At 52.5% G+C, this 16810-nt stretch overlaps 1 protein-coding gene across 3 annotated transcripts in view; it reads left to right on the top strand.

Annotated features, from left to right (window-relative positions):
• RIMS3 (regulating synaptic membrane exocytosis 3) overlaps positions 1 to 13433 on the top strand; it is a 51732-nt gene extending 38299 nt beyond the window's left edge. For 2 of the 3 annotated variants that reach the window (XM_086716606.1, XM_086716605.1), the window contains 4 exons: positions 788 to 900; positions 3089 to 3190; positions 3522 to 3661; positions 5222 to 13433. In XM_086716606.1, coding sequence (XP_086572732.1) covers positions 788 to 900; positions 3089 to 3190; positions 3522 to 3661; positions 5222 to 5434 — 568 coding nt within the window. In that variant the 3' untranslated portion in view covers positions 5435 to 13433. Of the gene's footprint in view, positions 1 to 787; positions 901 to 3088; positions 3191 to 3521; positions 3662 to 3916; positions 4019 to 5221 lie in introns of all 3 variants that reach the window. The other variant, XM_086716607.1, reaches the window with a different exon arrangement.
• Positions 13434 to 16810: the final 3377 nt, after the last annotated feature.

Here is a 16810-nt window from a genome sequence, read left to right as displayed (position 1 = left end):
TTGTCTGGGGCTTTCATGCATCACCTGCCCTGATCTTCCCCCTCCCCCCCCCCCCCCCCCCGCCATGACCCTATGAGTTGGGCATCCTCTCTGTTTTGAAGCCAAGGCAAGTCTCTCACCTCTTGGAGCCTCTGTTTTCTCATCTGTAAAACTGAATAATAGCCCCTGGAGCGTGGAAATGGCTCTAAGGGTGAAATGGTATAATGTATGCTGAGCATTCAGTGTGCTGCTGGCGTCTGGCCAACTTTCAATCACTGTCAGTTTGCTTGTTACTATTTCCAGGCCCCCACAACCAGGGACCACCCACCATCACTCGCCTTTTATCTCAACCCTGTAATTGTGTTATTTTGGTCTCGGCTGCTGTTTGGGGCACCACCTCAGATTATTGACTCGGATTTCAAACATATGGTCAACTAAACCTCAGTTCTCGGAACGTGCTCCAGGCATTGAAATTCCTGGCCTATGTTTCTGGTTCTTGGCATCCATACCCCCCTGGGGAGGACACAGGTGCCCAGCAAGCCCTGCCTTCTAAGGGTTATCTTAGAAATCCTGGTGCTTGAGGATTGAATAACATTATTATCTTTATTATTTCTCAAGAGACATCAAAGTATTTTTCTTCAATGTGCAGAGATGAGCAGTTCTGTTTGTTCCCAGCTAAAGTAGTGTTCTCGTACTGTGTAGGGGGTGGGGAATTGAGGCACAGAGGGGCATGGCCCAGTGTCCTTGGGGCAAAGCCACTGCATCTCACTATCTAGACCACCTCATACCCCTCTGCCTCTTCCTCCAGGTTCATTTTCCCCACCACCCGGCTCGGGGCTGAAAGCCAGTTTAGTGATTTCCTGGATGGGCTGGGACCAGCCCAGATTGTGGGGCGACAGACATTGGCGACACCACCAATGGGTGAGTCTCCTTGAGGGCAGAGCGAGTAGGGCGGAAGGGGTGAGCTCGGTGGGGGCCCTGTGTGATACAGTGTGAGCTGCAGAGAGAGGAGCCCTCACTCCGGCTTTTGTGCCCCAAGAAGGAGCCCGGCACTGCTCAGTCTGTCTCTCATCAGAGAGGACAAGGGGAGCCAGCCTTGCTCTGCTGGCTACCCTGCAGCAGCTTTATAGCACACCCCTGCCCTCACCACCACGCACCCCCCCCCCCACTCTCCCACCACCTGCTACCCGCCTGGCGGTGCTGAGTGCTGGGCGGAAAACGGTGAACAAAAATCATCACAGCATTGGTGTTCACCAAGTCCATTCTGCCACCGATGCTCTGTGTAACCTTGGCCACGTCACTTCCCTTCTTTGGGCCTCAATTTCCTCATCTGTAAAATGGGAATAATAATACCTGCCTTAGTACTGCAATCTAACAGCAATTCACTGAGTTCCTATTCGCTGCTTTGAGTGAAGTATTTCATTAACTCCTTAGAAAGTGTGTCTTCTTTGACTTGTTACTTAATAGTGCCTGGCACCTAAAAGCCTTTTAAGTAATTTTTTCATCTCCCTTCCTTGCAGCTAGGACCTATTTCCCGGAGTCTACACTTGGTCCTTTCAGCTGCACTTCTGGTCCCCTCCCTCCCTCTTTCCCTCTCTTAGATACTGTGTTGGCTTTAAGCAGCTCCTCCCAGGAACTAGCTTCCCCATCAGTCCTACGTAGGAGTCTGACCCAGACATCTGGACTCAGTCTTCATTTGAACAGTGTTCAGATGTTGACCTCACAGGTTCAAAGTGTTGAGGTTCAAAGTGCTGACGTCACAGCCCATGAGGGAGCTGGGCTCAGACAGTGCTCTGCCGTAAGCCAAGCTGTGGAGCTGGGTTTCTATCCCACCATACTGCTCTGTCTTGCTCTAATGTGCTTACACAGGAGGCTTTGTCTGCTGGAAGGGGGGGGTCCACGGGGACCCCTCAGCTCTCCTCTGGCTCTTGGGTAGGATTTGGCTAATTCCCAGCCCTTGCTTACAGGCTCTTACGGGCCTGGGGAATCTGCTTTTCCCAGCCCTAGGCCCAGCCAGGGCCTGGGAGGCAGTGAGAGGAGCCAGCCATCTCCACAAGGCTTTTGCACCACCACAGCCTAGCACATTTGTGTGTGGCGCCGCCTGGTGTCTAGAAGTGGAAAGGACAGGCTTGTATTTGCTCATCTTGTTAGGGATGTTACAGTGAGACCTCCCCCTTCCCACTCCCCCATGGGGAGGTCAGAAATAGCTAGAGGGAGGGCGATGACTTCCAGGAGGTTTCCTGAAAGTAATAAATCCCCATCTTCCCAAGTATGCAAATACAAACAATTGCACGATAGCTCAGTGTATCTAAAACGGGTGGCTGAACCCAAAGTCTGGCCCATTTTCATCTTTCCGCATCAGGCTTATGATTCTGCACTCCTTTGAAGGATGCTCCAAGTGACTAATGCATAATTTCAAATTCTGCTAACTGGTGTCGAACAAAGCGAAGAGTTCTAGAAATAACTGACATGACTTCACACAGAACTTGCCTCAGCGAGATAATCGTTTGTGGGAGCATAGTGAGGAATTCTGAGCTCTCTGCTCCCAGGAAAGCCGGCCTTTCCTCCCTCCTTTGGCAAGGGTACGAACAGGCCCCTCGTTCCCAGGCAGGGGCCTCCTGTCCCACACAAGCTCCTATCTCTGCGTCTCTTCAAACTGATATTTTGTCTATATTCGTTTGACAAAATGTATTTTGGGGCGTGGTGGAGGGCTGCTGTGTAGAAGGTGAATAAGAGCCGCTAAACCCACAGCCTCCCTCGCTTTCTTCCTGACGCCAGAAGTTCTGTCCCCAAACTTGCTGTCCTGTTCGGTGAGACAGAAGCCCCCCAGGAAACCAGCCTCGCCTGGGAATTTGGCAGCCATTTGTTGTTACTCAAGCATGGCCCCCACCGAGGGCCATGCCCCTGCCTCTCCTCAGGGGACCTATCAAAGTATTTCACAGCCTGCTCTCAAGTGGCCTCCCGAGAGCAATCCTGGCACATGCAATTTTTTGCATATTGTGCCCTTTCCAGTGCTGTAGCGTCCTCTGCAGACGACGTTCTCTACAGCAGCTGGCCGGCCTGCCCCTGCGTCTGCCTCTGCCTGGACTGTCCCTCTTCTCCCTTGCAGGGGACGTGCACGTTGCCATCATGGACCGGAGTGGCCAGCTGGAGGTGGAAGTGATTGAGGCCCGGGGCCTGACCCCCAAACCAGGCTCCAAATCCCTCCCAGGTAAGGCAGAGCAGCAGGGAGAGGGGTTTTCGATCTGGGGTCCTGCCAGGGAGGGGTATGCAACTGAGCTCCGAGTCTAGCACATCCTCAGCTGCCCCTTGGCCTAGAGCCGTGTTCTCGACTTGGCTTGCCTGGAAGGCCAGTGGACAGGGTTGGGGGGAGGGGAGGACAGACGAGTCAGTGTTTGAGTCCATCTTTTCTACTGCTGTCCACTGGTCAGCTCGTCCCACTCACCTTGGTCACCTCCAGGGCCAGCTGGATGTCAGGGGGTGGGGCAGGGCATAGCATTCTCTCCTGGACCCTTCCCATCATGCTCTCTCCCGTCCCGCAGCCACCTATATCAAGGTTTACCTGCTTGAGAATGGGGCCTGCTTGGCCAAAAAGAAGACAAAGGTCGCCAAGAAGACCTGTGACCCCCTGTACCAGCAGGCTCTGCTCTTTGACGAGGGGCCCCAGGGCAAGGTGCTGCAGGTGAGTGTGATGGGGCAATCCTCAAAAACCGCAGGTTGTCATTTCAGATCTCTCTCACGTACGATGTGTCCCGTGCTGGGCACCGTACCAGGTGCATTGATGCGCTTTACACGTTTGTTTTCACAGCCCAGGGAGGTGTTATTGCCCCTGGTTGATTCATTAGGAAACCAGAGCTCAGGGGGACAGCTCCACTGTCCCCCAGGTTGCCCTGCTGGTAGGTAGAAGCAGGGTGTGACCGCCGCCTTCTCTTTCCAGCCGGCGCTAATGTCTGTTGCTCATCAGCTCCATGCCAGGCTCTGTGTTAAGTGCTTTCCAGTCCTGACCTCCTTTTGTGCTCGAGATGGTCCTGGGAAGTAGGTATGATGATCCCCATCTTGCAGTCTCAGAAAGGGGAAGTGACTCGTGTGAGGTTTCAGCTGGTAACTTGCACAGCCAGGGTGACCCCGGGGCCGAGGTGACCTCGCCCCAACTGCCTAAGAGTGCGGTGCCCTCCGCAACAGCACTGGGAGGGAGGGATCATCACCCCCAGCCGCAGATGAGGCGCCTGAGGTGCTCGAGAGGCTAAGTGGGGATAGTTCACAGTGGGGCTGGGCTCTGGGTTCAGTCCTGGGTTCAAGTTCCAGCTCCATCACGGTCTGCGGGTGGTATGTTGTGAAGAGTAAACGAGAGGTGCATGTGAAGAGCCTCACATAGTGCCTGGCGCACAGACAGCTACTCGCTAGGTATTGGCGGTGGTGGCTGTGGCTGTTGGCCTTGCCGGAGGCCATGTGGGTGGCGGAGGGGAGGCCTGAGCCAGGGACTGTCTGGGCTGTGCGACTGCTCATCTAGGGCCCTTCCTCTGGGCTGAGGCGGTTGCATGGCAACAGCCCTCAGAGTTGCAAATGGCAAGGGCTGTAGAACTCCAGGGTTCTGTGGGGGAAGGGGTGATCTTGGGTGTCTGTTTCCATACACACACGCACACATATATTGGGATTCCGCTTTGTAAAAAGGATCCACCGATAAAAACACAAGTGTGAAAATCACTGAGCTCATCTAGTCCCCTCTTCCAGTTTTATGGACGGGGACACTGAGGTCCAGCGAGGGCCAGGGGTCTCCCCAAGCTCCACCATGAGCCAGCGGCAGACTGGGAGCTATGACTCAGGTCCTGGACTCTCAGTCTGCTCCTTACTGGGGAAGGCTGTCATCTGGGATTCTGGGAGGCTCTGGAAGGCAGACCCAGGTTCTCATCCCAGCTCTGCCACCAATTACGGTATATCTCTGGGTTAGTTAATCAACCTCTCTGAGCTCCAGTGTCCTCTTTGTCAAAATAACGATACACAACACCTTTACCTAGATGGTTGTAACAATTGAGATAATAGATATAAGTCTGTAGGATCCAGCCTGTGGTACATCTTAAGTGCTCAGTAAGCTGTTGCCCCAGATCAGTCTTCGTTCCAACTCTCTCTGTCTCATCTGTGCTCTGGTGAAACTTGCAGGTTCCTGGGCCCACTACTGAGCCCTGGAGTCAGGGAGTTGGCTCAGTGCCTCTGTCTCACCAGCCACCCCCAACCCCTCCGGCAGGTGATCGTCTGGGGAGACTACGGCCGCATGGACCACAAATGCTTCATGGGCATGGCCCAGATCATGCTGGACGAGCTGGACCTGAGCGCCGCGGTCGCCGGCTGGTACAAACTCTTCCCTACGTCCTCAGTGGCAGACTCTTCGCTTGGATCCCTCACCAGGCGCCTGTCCCAGTCCTCCCTGGAGAGTGCCACCAGCCCCTCGTGCTCCTAAGGACCTCCAGAAGAGGCCAGGATGTAGTGTGGGAAGGGATGCCTGATGGCCTCCCCTCCCTTGTACATAGTCTTTGTGTCTTTCTGGCCCCCTTGCCCTGCTGCATGCCTGTTGGCTACTGGGCCTGTCCCAGCTGGCAGTGGAGACTGTAGTGTGTGTGTGTGTGTGTGTGTGTGTGTGTGTGTGTGTGTGTGTGTCTGTGTCTGTGTGTGACCACGTTATATCTATTCATCTGTCTGGGTACGGTCAGTCTTGGTGACTACATGGGCTACAATCCACATCCCTCTGTGTCTTGTTGAAAAGAAACCCAAAGGAGTGTTGTGTGGGCACCAATCCCCCCTGAGTCCAGGGGTAAAAATGGGGGCCGTGGCCGCCAGTCCGTCCTGCCTGGCCCTGAGCCCACATGTCCCCGCCCGGGCCGCCTCTTGGCGGTCCCTGCTTAGTTTTCTGTCTTGTCCTTCGTTCCACCTTTGCTTCTCCCAGCACCACTGCTCTCTTTTGAGGAATGTAGCACCCACTGCAGCTGGCCACCCCGAGTCCCCTCTGGGACCCGACGCCCTCCTCCCCACCCGAGCGCTCTGGCAGCTCTTCCCACTGAATGCATCTGCAGCATGTGCCATGCTCATCTGGTGCCCTGGCCAGGGGCCTGGGGAGCAGAGGGCTTGGAGACCATCTTCTCCCTCGGATCGGAGCTGCCTCCTTCCTATGGGTGAGACGCTAGGAAGTCTTAGTTCCCAGGGTTGCTGGCCAGGCCCCTTAGAGGGAAGTGCTGGCACCTCCCTTAGGCATGTTCTTCACCTCCTGTCTTCCTCCGAACCTCCTCACTTCCAACATGCCAAAGGAGCTCTCCCAGTGGATCCCAGGAGGTGTGGACGTGGAGGGTCTTGACATCCAGGAGGCTGGCCTCAGAAGGGGGATGTTATCTGCCCCAGCAGATGGTCCCTGGGGGCACCTGTGTCCTCTCCAGGCCCTGGGGGTGGTCCTGTCCCTCTCTGGGCTCATGCTGGGGGGGCTGGCTTGTGGAGGAGGTGCTGAGGGTGGGGCTGCTTACTGGAATGGGGGGCACTGGGGCTGACCTGCCCTGTGCCCCTTGAGAATCCCGTCTGACCTTTGGGGATTAGCTGCATGAGGTTGATCATTTGGGTCTCTCTTTGTTTGCTCATTTCCAGACCAGGGTCCCTGTGTGGGAGCTCAGACTCACTTGGGCTCCAGCCTTCTGGCCCCATGGACAGCCTGGCTCTGGACTCAGCTAGACTGCCATAGACACCAGCTCTGTACAAGCAATACTTTCCCCTTTCTGCCTCCCCACCTCCTTGCGCTCCGCAGCTGCGCTCTGGAGAGTGGCCTGGCCGGCCCTAGGCGCCTCACCTGCCTCTGCTTTCTTTCTACCCTTGTCTGGAGCTTCCCAAAGCCACTCCAAAACCCTGACTTCATTTGACAGCTGGGCCCTGTGGGTGGGGACCGGGGCCTGGACTGGCCCTGTGAGATGTCTGCTAGGAAGTGCCCAAATCTGTCCTCTTCCTCCTCGGGTCTAGGGCAAAAGGCTAGAGGTTGCCCAGGGGATGGACACAGTAGCCCTTGGGTCCGCGTCTGGTGGGGAGCCAAGAGGTGGCAGGAGGGGTCAAGGTGTGGAGAAGACTGTCCCTCTGCCTCTTCCCCCGGCGTCAGCCCCACGTGTTGCGATGACTCTGACCCACCTACTCGAGGTGGAGGGGGGCTACCCCGCCGAGCAGTGGAGGGAGGGGTCTCTGGGCCTGAGTGCTTGGGCTCCATTTGTAACCAAAGCTGGATGGATGGGCAGAGAGGCGGATTCTGAGGGCAGGTGGAGGTGGAAGCGTCTCTGCCCAAAGGGCCTCCTTTCCTGGCAGGAAGCCACATCAGGTTAAAGCCAGAGCCCGGTCACCTCTCTCCCAGGAAAACCCCATCGGCCCTGCCCACAGACAGAAAGTGGGTACGGGCAGTAAGAAATGAACCGAATGGGCTCCTGGCTCCTGCCGGAGCCTCCGTCCTTGTCTGATCACAGATGAGGACTGCTGTGGGCGTAGAGCGAGGGAGGAGGCAGCTGGGTCGAGTTTTCTCTTTAGGCAGAAATTCTCTCCTGTTGTCGGGACTGGGTAATGCATGCATTTCTCATGTTTCTAAAAATAAGGCGAAGGGCTCTACTCTTTGACCCTAGGGTAGGGAAAGGGAGGAAACTCGCTCACAAAAGGGTATTTTTTTGTTTTGTCCGTGAGGTGTTCACCTTCAGAGCGGCCTCCCTCAGGACGGTGTGAACGTACTCTACACTTTTGGAATGGGGGGATTCGTAGTGATCCACAGGACAGTGTAGACATTTGCTGATGTAGCACTGAGTGGTGAGACCCAGACCACACAGTCATCCCCAGGGAACGGGGGATATCACTGAGGGGTATCACCTTCAGTCCTCTAGGAGCCCAGGAAGACAGAGAAGGTGGAGGGCTGCCCGCAGAGCAATGGCCTCTGGGTAGCTGCAGGCAACGATGCCCTCACCTCTGGGGGAGGGTTGGTTAGCACCGTGGAACTTCTAGCCAGAGATGGGGCGTGACGTGTGGTGACTTGGGCCTGCCTACAGTCCCTAGCTACCAAAACTGCCCAAGAGCTGGGCCACTCACTCTCCCACCTCTCTAGTGGGAAGCAGTCCTCCCCGGGTAGACCTTAGGGAATTATTCTTTTTAACCCTTGGCACCAAATAAGTTACTAATCCCCAGTGGATTCCCTTCCCCCCCCACCGCCCCCCATGATGGTGAGGTCACATGAGACTGATGTGTGTGTGACGGTGAATGGCTGGATTTAAGGGTCTGTTTCTCACCCTCCTGGATCCAGGGGTTTGTCTGAGAAACCGTTTGGGAGCGAGCCTGTCCCAGGAGGGGAGGGAGCACTAGTGAGACTCCTGTCCTTCCCTGGGGAGGGCAGCATCTTTGAGGAGAGGATGGTGGGGAAGGAAGGAACCATCTCCTCCAGAGTTCTCCCTGAACTGGGACCGACTCGCTGCCAGGTACAGCCTCCTGGCTCTGAAGGCCTCCTCACCCCAGGTGAAACCCAGAGCTGAGTACAGGATGGGACTCTGCCATTCCCCTTCCTCTGCTCAGGCAGGATTCGTGGAGGATGTGGCAGAGATGGGGGTGGCCCCGCGGCATTGCTGGGCTGTGGGCAGGAACCGTGACGGATGATTCAGAGCATCTGTCTTCACGTTTCTGCTCTGTTCCATGTGTCCTACTTCCTTCTTAGACTCCTTCCCTACAGGAAGGTCTGAGGGCCTTCGGTATGAATCAGGCTCCAGTAAACGGGGCCAAGTCTAGGTTTGACAAGGGGGATTTGATCCTTCAGGGAAGAACCATCTCCAAAACGACTCCCCGTGCGGTCTCTTCCACCTCCCAGTTCTCCCAGGAAAGGAGTGGTGGGCTAAGGAGGCCCTCTGGGGCATGCCAGCATTCCAGGGGGGTGAGGCAGAGCCCCGGGGCTCCGGAGAGAGGGCACCCGTGTAGCCCATCGCTGGTGGGATCGCCGGATCTCCCAGGGGCATGACGCCTGCCAGGGCCAGCCTCCAGGAGAGCAGGCCCCTCCCCCACCCCTTAAAGACACTAGAGACCTCCAAGGGTCCGTCTTTGGAAATGAAATGTAGCACAATCTTAGACTGCGTTACCAGGAGCCCTGACCCGCGACCGGGGCTCTTGCTCCTCGCCCTGCTGCCCAGGAGACGCTGAGCTCCTCCCCCACCCTGGGACTCCGGGGCTCCCGCTGCCTCCCATTCCCTCTCTTCCTCGGCCCAGAAAGCAGCAGAGCTTCAGTAAGGCTGCTCTTCTGTGTCTCTGATTGCTTCCTGCACTGTGCAAACTCTGTGCAAGAAATGGCTGCCTTTGCTTGATGGTGTAGACGAGGTGCCCCCCGCCTGGGCGCGGGAGATGGTGTACCATTCCGGGCCAGGTTGTCCAGCAGCGTTTCCGCGGCGTCTGCAAGGAGCCGGAAAAGAAGAGGCCTGCCTCCCGGCCCGACTCCTCCCTGTATCTCCCTCTCCTCGCCGTCTTCTCCAATATCCTGGCCCGCAAAGAGGTTCTCTAAAATGCTGCTTCCTGTACCGGATTCTCTCTCACTGAACGAAGAGGGAAGCGATGGGCGTGTAGACTCCCCCCTGCCTTCTCCCTCAAGTCTGCTTTTCACTCAGGTCAGAAGAGGACGGGGCAAAACCAAACACTCGCGACTGAAGGCAGGGGGGTCCCGCCCAATCAGGCGAGGCCTGATGGCGGCTGGATTGGCCTGGTCTGGCTGGGAAAGGGTTATTTTGAGAGTGCCTGAGCATCTCAGAGCAATGTCGGTGATGCCAAAGAGAGCAACTCGGTCTCCCCCCCGGGGCACCGACTGGGCCGCAGGTGTTGGCGTGCCTGATGGTGGGACCTTGTTCTCTGACAAAGGGCTTAATCTTTCCATGTAGCAAAGCAACTCCTTCTCCCCCCCTCCCCCAACCCTGAGCTCGGGCTTTTGTGGGCCCAGAGTGGCTGTGCCTGTGAGGAGAACCACACCAGTAAGAGAATTCTGTCAGGGGCCTAGACTAGCTTGGGGCGATGCTTGTTGAAAAGTGCGTTACTGCTTTGGGAAAACATTCCGGGGCTCTAGTTGGAAACTTAGCCAGTAAGGCCAGGGGCCCTGGTCCCCACCCCCCACCCCCACCCCAAGGAGTCCACCCCGTTGTCAGGAAGGGTCCGCGAGACTGGGGCCCAGAGAGTTTGGCTAACAGAAATGGGCCCTGGGAATCCATGGGCAACAGAGCATCCGCCCCACGGGTCAATGGCCTGGACGGCTGGTTACAGGGAATGGAAGGCTGTTATATACAGTTTTGTCCAAAACTGTGACCTTGTGCAAGACTCCTCTCTTTTCCGGGCCTCGGCTTCCTCATCCGCAAAATCAGAGCATTTGCTAGTTGCTCCATGGTTCCTTCCAGGTTTTAAAAGTCTGATCTGGAGCTGAGGAGGGTTTTGAGCCTGGTGCACCTGGTTCCACGGGCTGGAACCTTCCAGCCCCTCATGCCCCAACTGGGTGCAGGTCCTCATCCGTCCATGCCCAGATGCTGCTTCTGACAAGAACTCTGGGAATCCTAACAGACTCTGCTTCCCCCTCTTCGTGGTTTGTTCTCCCTCTTTTCTTCTTGCATAATGATGAGAAATAATTAAGGGTTGTCTACAATGGACAATTTTCACGGTGCTGATGTGATGTCACAACCTCAGCTGCACCCTGCGTAGGTCAGTATCCCCACCAGCAGATGAGACCGGGTCAGTCCTCATTTCTGCTTCTAGAATGACATCCGTGGGAGAGTTGAACACCTGAGGACGTTGAAGGCAATGGTCTCTGATGGGAGGGGAGAGGGCACTTACTTCCTGTCAAAGTATTTTGCTTCTTAAAACCGTTCCTCTCTCCAGAATCTCTCACCAGACATCATCTCCGCAGGCAGAGTGGCTGCTTCCTTAGGAAAAGTTGGCCTGATTATTCCATCCACTCCTTTAGAATGTAAATTCACAGGAGGCAGGAACCCCTTTTTTAGAATTTCCAAATGCATCCTGCAAAGAAAGAGATAGCTGATAGGGACTGACAAGCACACTGTTTAGATAAGAAGCAATTAGCCTTTTATATCTGCGCTCTATACATTTTCTATGTGCAGCATCTTCCCAAACTTGCTGTGGCTCCTAGGTGGCAGGTGGACGGCTGGGAGGACTGCCGGCTGTTTCGTCCAACATTCTTGCCAATTCCCTTGAGGAGAAAATTCTTCACATGGCTTCTGCATGTACAATATTTGGGCAGCAAAAAAAAAAAAAAAAAAAAAAAAGATTAAAGTCAGTTTGAAAATGGTTTTGTGTGTTGCCTTCTGAAGACGGTTCTTAATTCTGCGAGAGAGAAAACTGGGTTCCAGGTGACTAAAACGAGGAGGACGATGTGAAGGCTGAGAGGCAGGAGAGGGCAGTACGTCTCGGAAAAGGGCCTGAAACCTCGACCTGGGTCTCTGAGTCCTGTGCGGGAACTCTGTTGCCACAGGGATGTCGTGGGGCATGGAATGGGACTGGGCCGGGCAGCTTCCTGGCTGTCTCACAGGGTTCCTGCTTACAGGCCCTCAAAGCCTTCTCTCCCCCACAGACTCCGCAAGGGATGCCCAGAGTCAAATAGAGGGGAAGGTAATGTGGAGCTAAGGCCACTGCTTTTGACCCCTCATACATTGCTTTCTGAGCTCTCAGGTCCAGGAGCTCTGCTCATGCATATGGTGGGGACAGTCTTGTTTATTTCAGCCACTCGATACCAGCAGTAAACATAGCAGTTGACCTCCACCCTGTGAACTACAGCAACCATTGACCCCTGGAGCACCCCTTCCCCTCCCTGTCAGGAAGGGACAGAAAGGTATGTTAACATTTAGTCACTTCTGGCCAGTGTCATTGTCCTCCTGGGGCTGGGGCTGTGGGTACGGGAGATGGGTAAAGGAAGTGTCCCAATGTCACATGCTTGCCAGGGGCAAGGCTGGCATCCTCCACCCCAAGGGTCCTCCAGCATGACCACTGCCTTGGCTCTGGCCCGTGGCCTTGCAGTTCCAGGGGGCACCCTCTCTTGAGAGAAGGGTCATGAGGCCAGGCTCACTATATGAGCTCGAGTGCTTCCCAGGGTTCTGTCTTTCATTTCTTTTCCACTTCTGCTCTCTGCGTTATCTGGGTGGGCCCAATCTAATCACTTGGGTCCTTAAAAGTGGAAAACTTTTCCCAGCTGTCATCAAAATGAGATATGATTGCAGAGGAATGGTCAGAGACGTGTGGTATGAGAGAACTGAAAAGACTAAATATATGGAGAGTAAGTCATACCATGTTCATGGATTGAAAGACACAACAATTATGAAGATGTCTATTCCCTCCATATTTATCACCAGATTCATTGCACTTTCAGTAAAAGTCCCAACAGGCTTTTTGAAGAAATTGACATACTGACTAAAGTTTATTTGGAAATGCAAAAGACCTTGAATAGCTAAAGCAATTTTGGAAAAGAAGAACCAAGTTGAAAGAATTATGCTACCTATGACTTACAAAAAGTAACAGTGTATTGGCGTATTGGCGGAAGGATGGACCTATAGACCAATGGAACAGAACAGTGTGCAGAAATAGACTTATGCATGGCCAATTGACTTTTACAAAGATGCCAAGTAATCTTGCCAACAAATGGAGCTACAGCAGCCAGATATTTGGATAGAAAAATATGAATCTTGACCTTCCACATTGTACACAAAACTAACTCAAAATGGGTCATAGACCTAAACATAAAAGTTGAAAACTTCTAGAAGAAAATGTGGGGGAAAAATGTTCATAACTTTATGGTAGGCAGTGGTTTCTTAGAACATAAAAAGCACTTAACCCTGAAATATGAAGATAAATTGGATTTCATCAAAACTAAAATCTCTTTAAAAGACACCATTAAGACTCCTAATAAAATGATAATTTCATAAGAGAACCAAAGTAAAAAGGGGCAAAAGGTCAGAACAAATGTATCACAAAAGAAGATATACAAATTGCCAACTGGCACATAAAAAGACACGCAACATCTGGGCACTTGGGTGGCTCAGTCGGTTAAGCAGCCACCCATGACCTAACTTCAGCTTAGGTCATGATCTTGCATTCGTGAGTTCGAGCCCTGAGCCAAGGCTCTGTGCTGACAGCTCAGAGCCTGGAGCCTGTGTCTCCCTCTCTCTCTGCCCCTCCCTGCTCATAAAATGAGCTCTCTCTCTCTCTCTCAAAAATAAATAAACATTTAAAAAAATTTTAAAAGGGGTGCCTGGGTGGTTCAGTCGGTTAAGCGACCAACTTCGGCTCTGGTCATGATCTCATGGTTCGTGAGTTCAAGCCCCATGTTGGGGCTCAGAGCCTGGAGCTGTTTTGGATTCTGTGTCACCTCTCTCTCCGCCCCTCCCCCACTTGTACTCTTTCTCTCTCTCTCTCAAAAATAAACACTTTTTTAAAACCCACTCATCACCATTATTCGTCAGGGAGCTGCATAGCCACAAGAATAGCTGAAATTAAGGACTGGCAATATGAAGGTGCTGGCATGGAGGTGAGCAGGACTTTTGCTGAAAATATTAAATGGTACAACTACTTTGGAATATGGTTGGGCAATTTCTCTTAAATATCTTACACACTTACCACATGACCCAGCAATTCCTCTTCTGGTTGTTTATCAGGAAAAATGACCACATATGTCCACCCAAAGGCAAAAATGTTCACGGCAGCTTTATTCGTAATAGCCAAAAAACTGAAACCATGCAAATGTCTAACATATCTGTCAAGGTTCAATCAGAGGACAGGAGCCACACAGTAATTTGAATGTGGAAAATTTAATCGTAAAAATTATTACCTTAGCAGTGGAGTAACCCTAAGAGAACTGTACAGAACCTTCTAAGGCAGGAGAGTATCCAAGGAGGGAGCAGATGGGAAGAGGGTCCTCTCCTTCAAGCTGGGATTCACACCTTGTTGAAAAATGTGCAAGGCCTGGCCGATGGTCTCCAGGTCAGCATCAAATGTCCCTCTGGGTTGCTGGTGGCAGAGGCTGGCGGGGAGTGCCCTGGGAGAGTCCAAGTCAGGAACCTACTTACAAGCAGAGTGGTGAAGGCCTGGGGTGCTTGTGCCCGTGTCTGGATGGCCCCTGGAAACACTCCCGCCGGGAGCCGGTGGGCTGAGGCCGGCAGGCTGGTGCCCAGGGGAGTCGGTGGTCTGTTCTCCAGCAGGGCATGTGAGGCCTGAGGTTTGCAGAGTCCATGAAGTGGGCCGTAGTGAAGTGGGCACTGGGCTAGGCCTGAGGCCGTGAGCCCACATCTGGATGCATAGCTGGGGCAGAGCAGAGGATGTGCCCATGCGTTCATCTCTGGTAGCAGGTGCAGTCAGAGGAGCTGCAGCAAACAGAAGCCCGCTGGGCCCCGCAAGGGAAGTTTCTTCCTCCTGCCGCGTCCCTCCAGCGCCATCTACTGCCATGGCTCAATATTGTTCTCGATGCAAGTGAGAAATGCTTCAAAGAGCTATCTTACTACTGCGGAGCAGGTAATGAAGGGTAGATTTGGAGTTGAGAGGCAACAAATTGATAACTGTCACACCTAGCAACAAGTGCAATGGAAAAACAATTTGATGTATTAATATAATGGGATCCCATTCGGCACTAACTAGAATGAACTACTGATAGACAAAATAACATTGATGAATGGCAAAAACAGCATACGGAATGAATGAAATCAGACATGACAGGGTAAATCCTGTTATATGAAATTCCTGACCACACAAGACTAATCTACAGGGATAAAATGCCAATCAATGTTTCCTGAGGATTTGGGGTGGATGGTATTGACTGCAAAGGATCATAAAAACATTTGGGGGCGATCCTATATCTGGAGGTGGTAGGGATTCCCTAGGCATATACATTTAGCAATGCTACCTTGTCAATTTCAGGGTAAGGGCCACTTGAAAAGATCATGGCTTTGATAAAAACACTGTAAACCTTCCCTCTTCCTGCAAAAGGTGCATTCTCAGCATGTGAAAGCCTTGGTGGTCACAGAGGACTTTTCTGGATTTTTCTGGGATACAGATGAGATGGTGCACCTGGAAGGAAGTTACCCAGGACCCCCCAGCCATGGTCTCTCTGAGAGCAGGCCCCTGCATTCTTTCCGGCTCGGCCATCACCAGTCCCGCATCTTCCATTGGTTTAGCCATAAGCCCAGGTGGTATAAGAGGACAGTTACCGAGGGAGACTGGCCAACCAACCAGACAAGGATTAGGGACACAGGGAAAGTAATCTGCTTGAGGAAAAGGAACTTACCAAAGACCCCAACGGCTTCTGAAAGTGTGAGGCATTATGGACTGGTGTAGAGCAGCAACTACCGTAATTAGTAATACTAAAAATTACAAGAACAAATGGCAAAGACGTTGCAGAAGATGTCCAACAAGCAGTTCTTTTGTAAATAAAGCCAACAATGAGGTGTTGACCCATAGCTAATGTTGGCCAGTGCTGGCGGTCAAGTAGAGAGTCTACAGTCTTGATTCATATGTGTGTGCACTTGCCTCGAAACTCCAGAAACTGATTTAAAAAAAAAAAAACATCACCTGAGATCCAGAAAAATTTGTGAAATGTAGGCTGGTTATTAAAGGTCAAAAGTCATCTTATAGGTTTGATAATATCATTTCACTTCCTAGGTCTTGGGCATAGATGGCCCAGAAGGAGTTTACTGAACTCACTTTATGAATAATATTTAATGAACAGTTTCTCACCCCAACAAGAACACTTGTTTGTGAATGATGGAAGATGAGGCCCTTTAACTCAGTGCTCTCAGTGCTGGGCACCCATCCCTGAGAACTCTCACATGGCGTCACAAGTGGGCCTATACAAGGACGGTTGGTTTGGAATTGTCCACAGTGGTGAAGAGTCAGAGCATTGGGGTGTGTGACTGTCCCTGGGGAAATGGATGAGCGTCCTCTGGGGGAGAAGCTTGGCAGGAGACAGTGCAGAAGTTAGAAGCAGAGATCACACACACACACACACACACACACACACACACACGTAGGCACATCCTGAAAATAGAGTGCTGGGTGAAAGTTAGCAAACAGAATGAAACCTAGTGCCTAATCTCATGTATGAAAATTAAAAATACAGCTCACAAAATAACACCACAGATTTTGTGAGAATACATACACATACCTGTCAAAATATTTTGAGTGGTGTTTACATGAGGAAAGAAGTGAGAAATGGGCATAAAAGTGAATAAATAGAACACGAGAAGGGCCTTCCTCAGGCCAATGATACAAGCATGTTAGGAACCCAAGAGAATGATTAACTCAGCTGACTCTGCTCCTGGTGTTAAAAAAAAAAAAAAAAAAAAAGGTTCCTCAGGACACCTGGGTGGCTCAGTTGGTGGCTCAGTTGGTTAAGTGTCTGTCTCTTGATTTTGGCTCAGGTCATGATCTCATAGTTCTTGGGATTGAGCCCTGTGATGGGCTCAGGGCCAGCTTGGGATTCTCTCTCTCTCTCTCTCTCTCTCTCTCTCTCTCTTTCTCTCTGCCTCTCTAAACAAACAAACTTGAAAACAGAGTTTTCTTATCCCAGGAGAAAGGTCTTCTATGACCAAATGGACCTCAACCAATCAAGATGATACAGAAGCAAACTGAGAGATCAGAACCAAGTTTTTCAGACTGCGTAAAAGGGCTGGAAAACAGAGCATCTCGGAACATTCCATTCACACCATCATCAGGCCAGAGCTGCCTGGACCTCCCGTGCTGATCTCTGGTGACCTGGACCTAGGGGCGTGCACAGATACCTGTGTGTGTGTGGGTGTCCGTGACTTAAGTGTTGAGATGAACAACGACC

The sequence above is a fragment of the Puma concolor genome, chromosome C1 (assembly GCF_028749965.1).
Source record: "Puma concolor isolate L17-30 chromosome C1, mPumCon1.1.hap2, whole genome shotgun sequence".
Classification (NCBI taxonomy): Eukaryota; Metazoa; Chordata; class Mammalia; order Carnivora; family Felidae; genus Puma; species Puma concolor.
The sequence above is the reverse complement of the archived record's forward strand: the minus strand, read 5'-3'. Positions and strand labels throughout refer to the sequence as shown.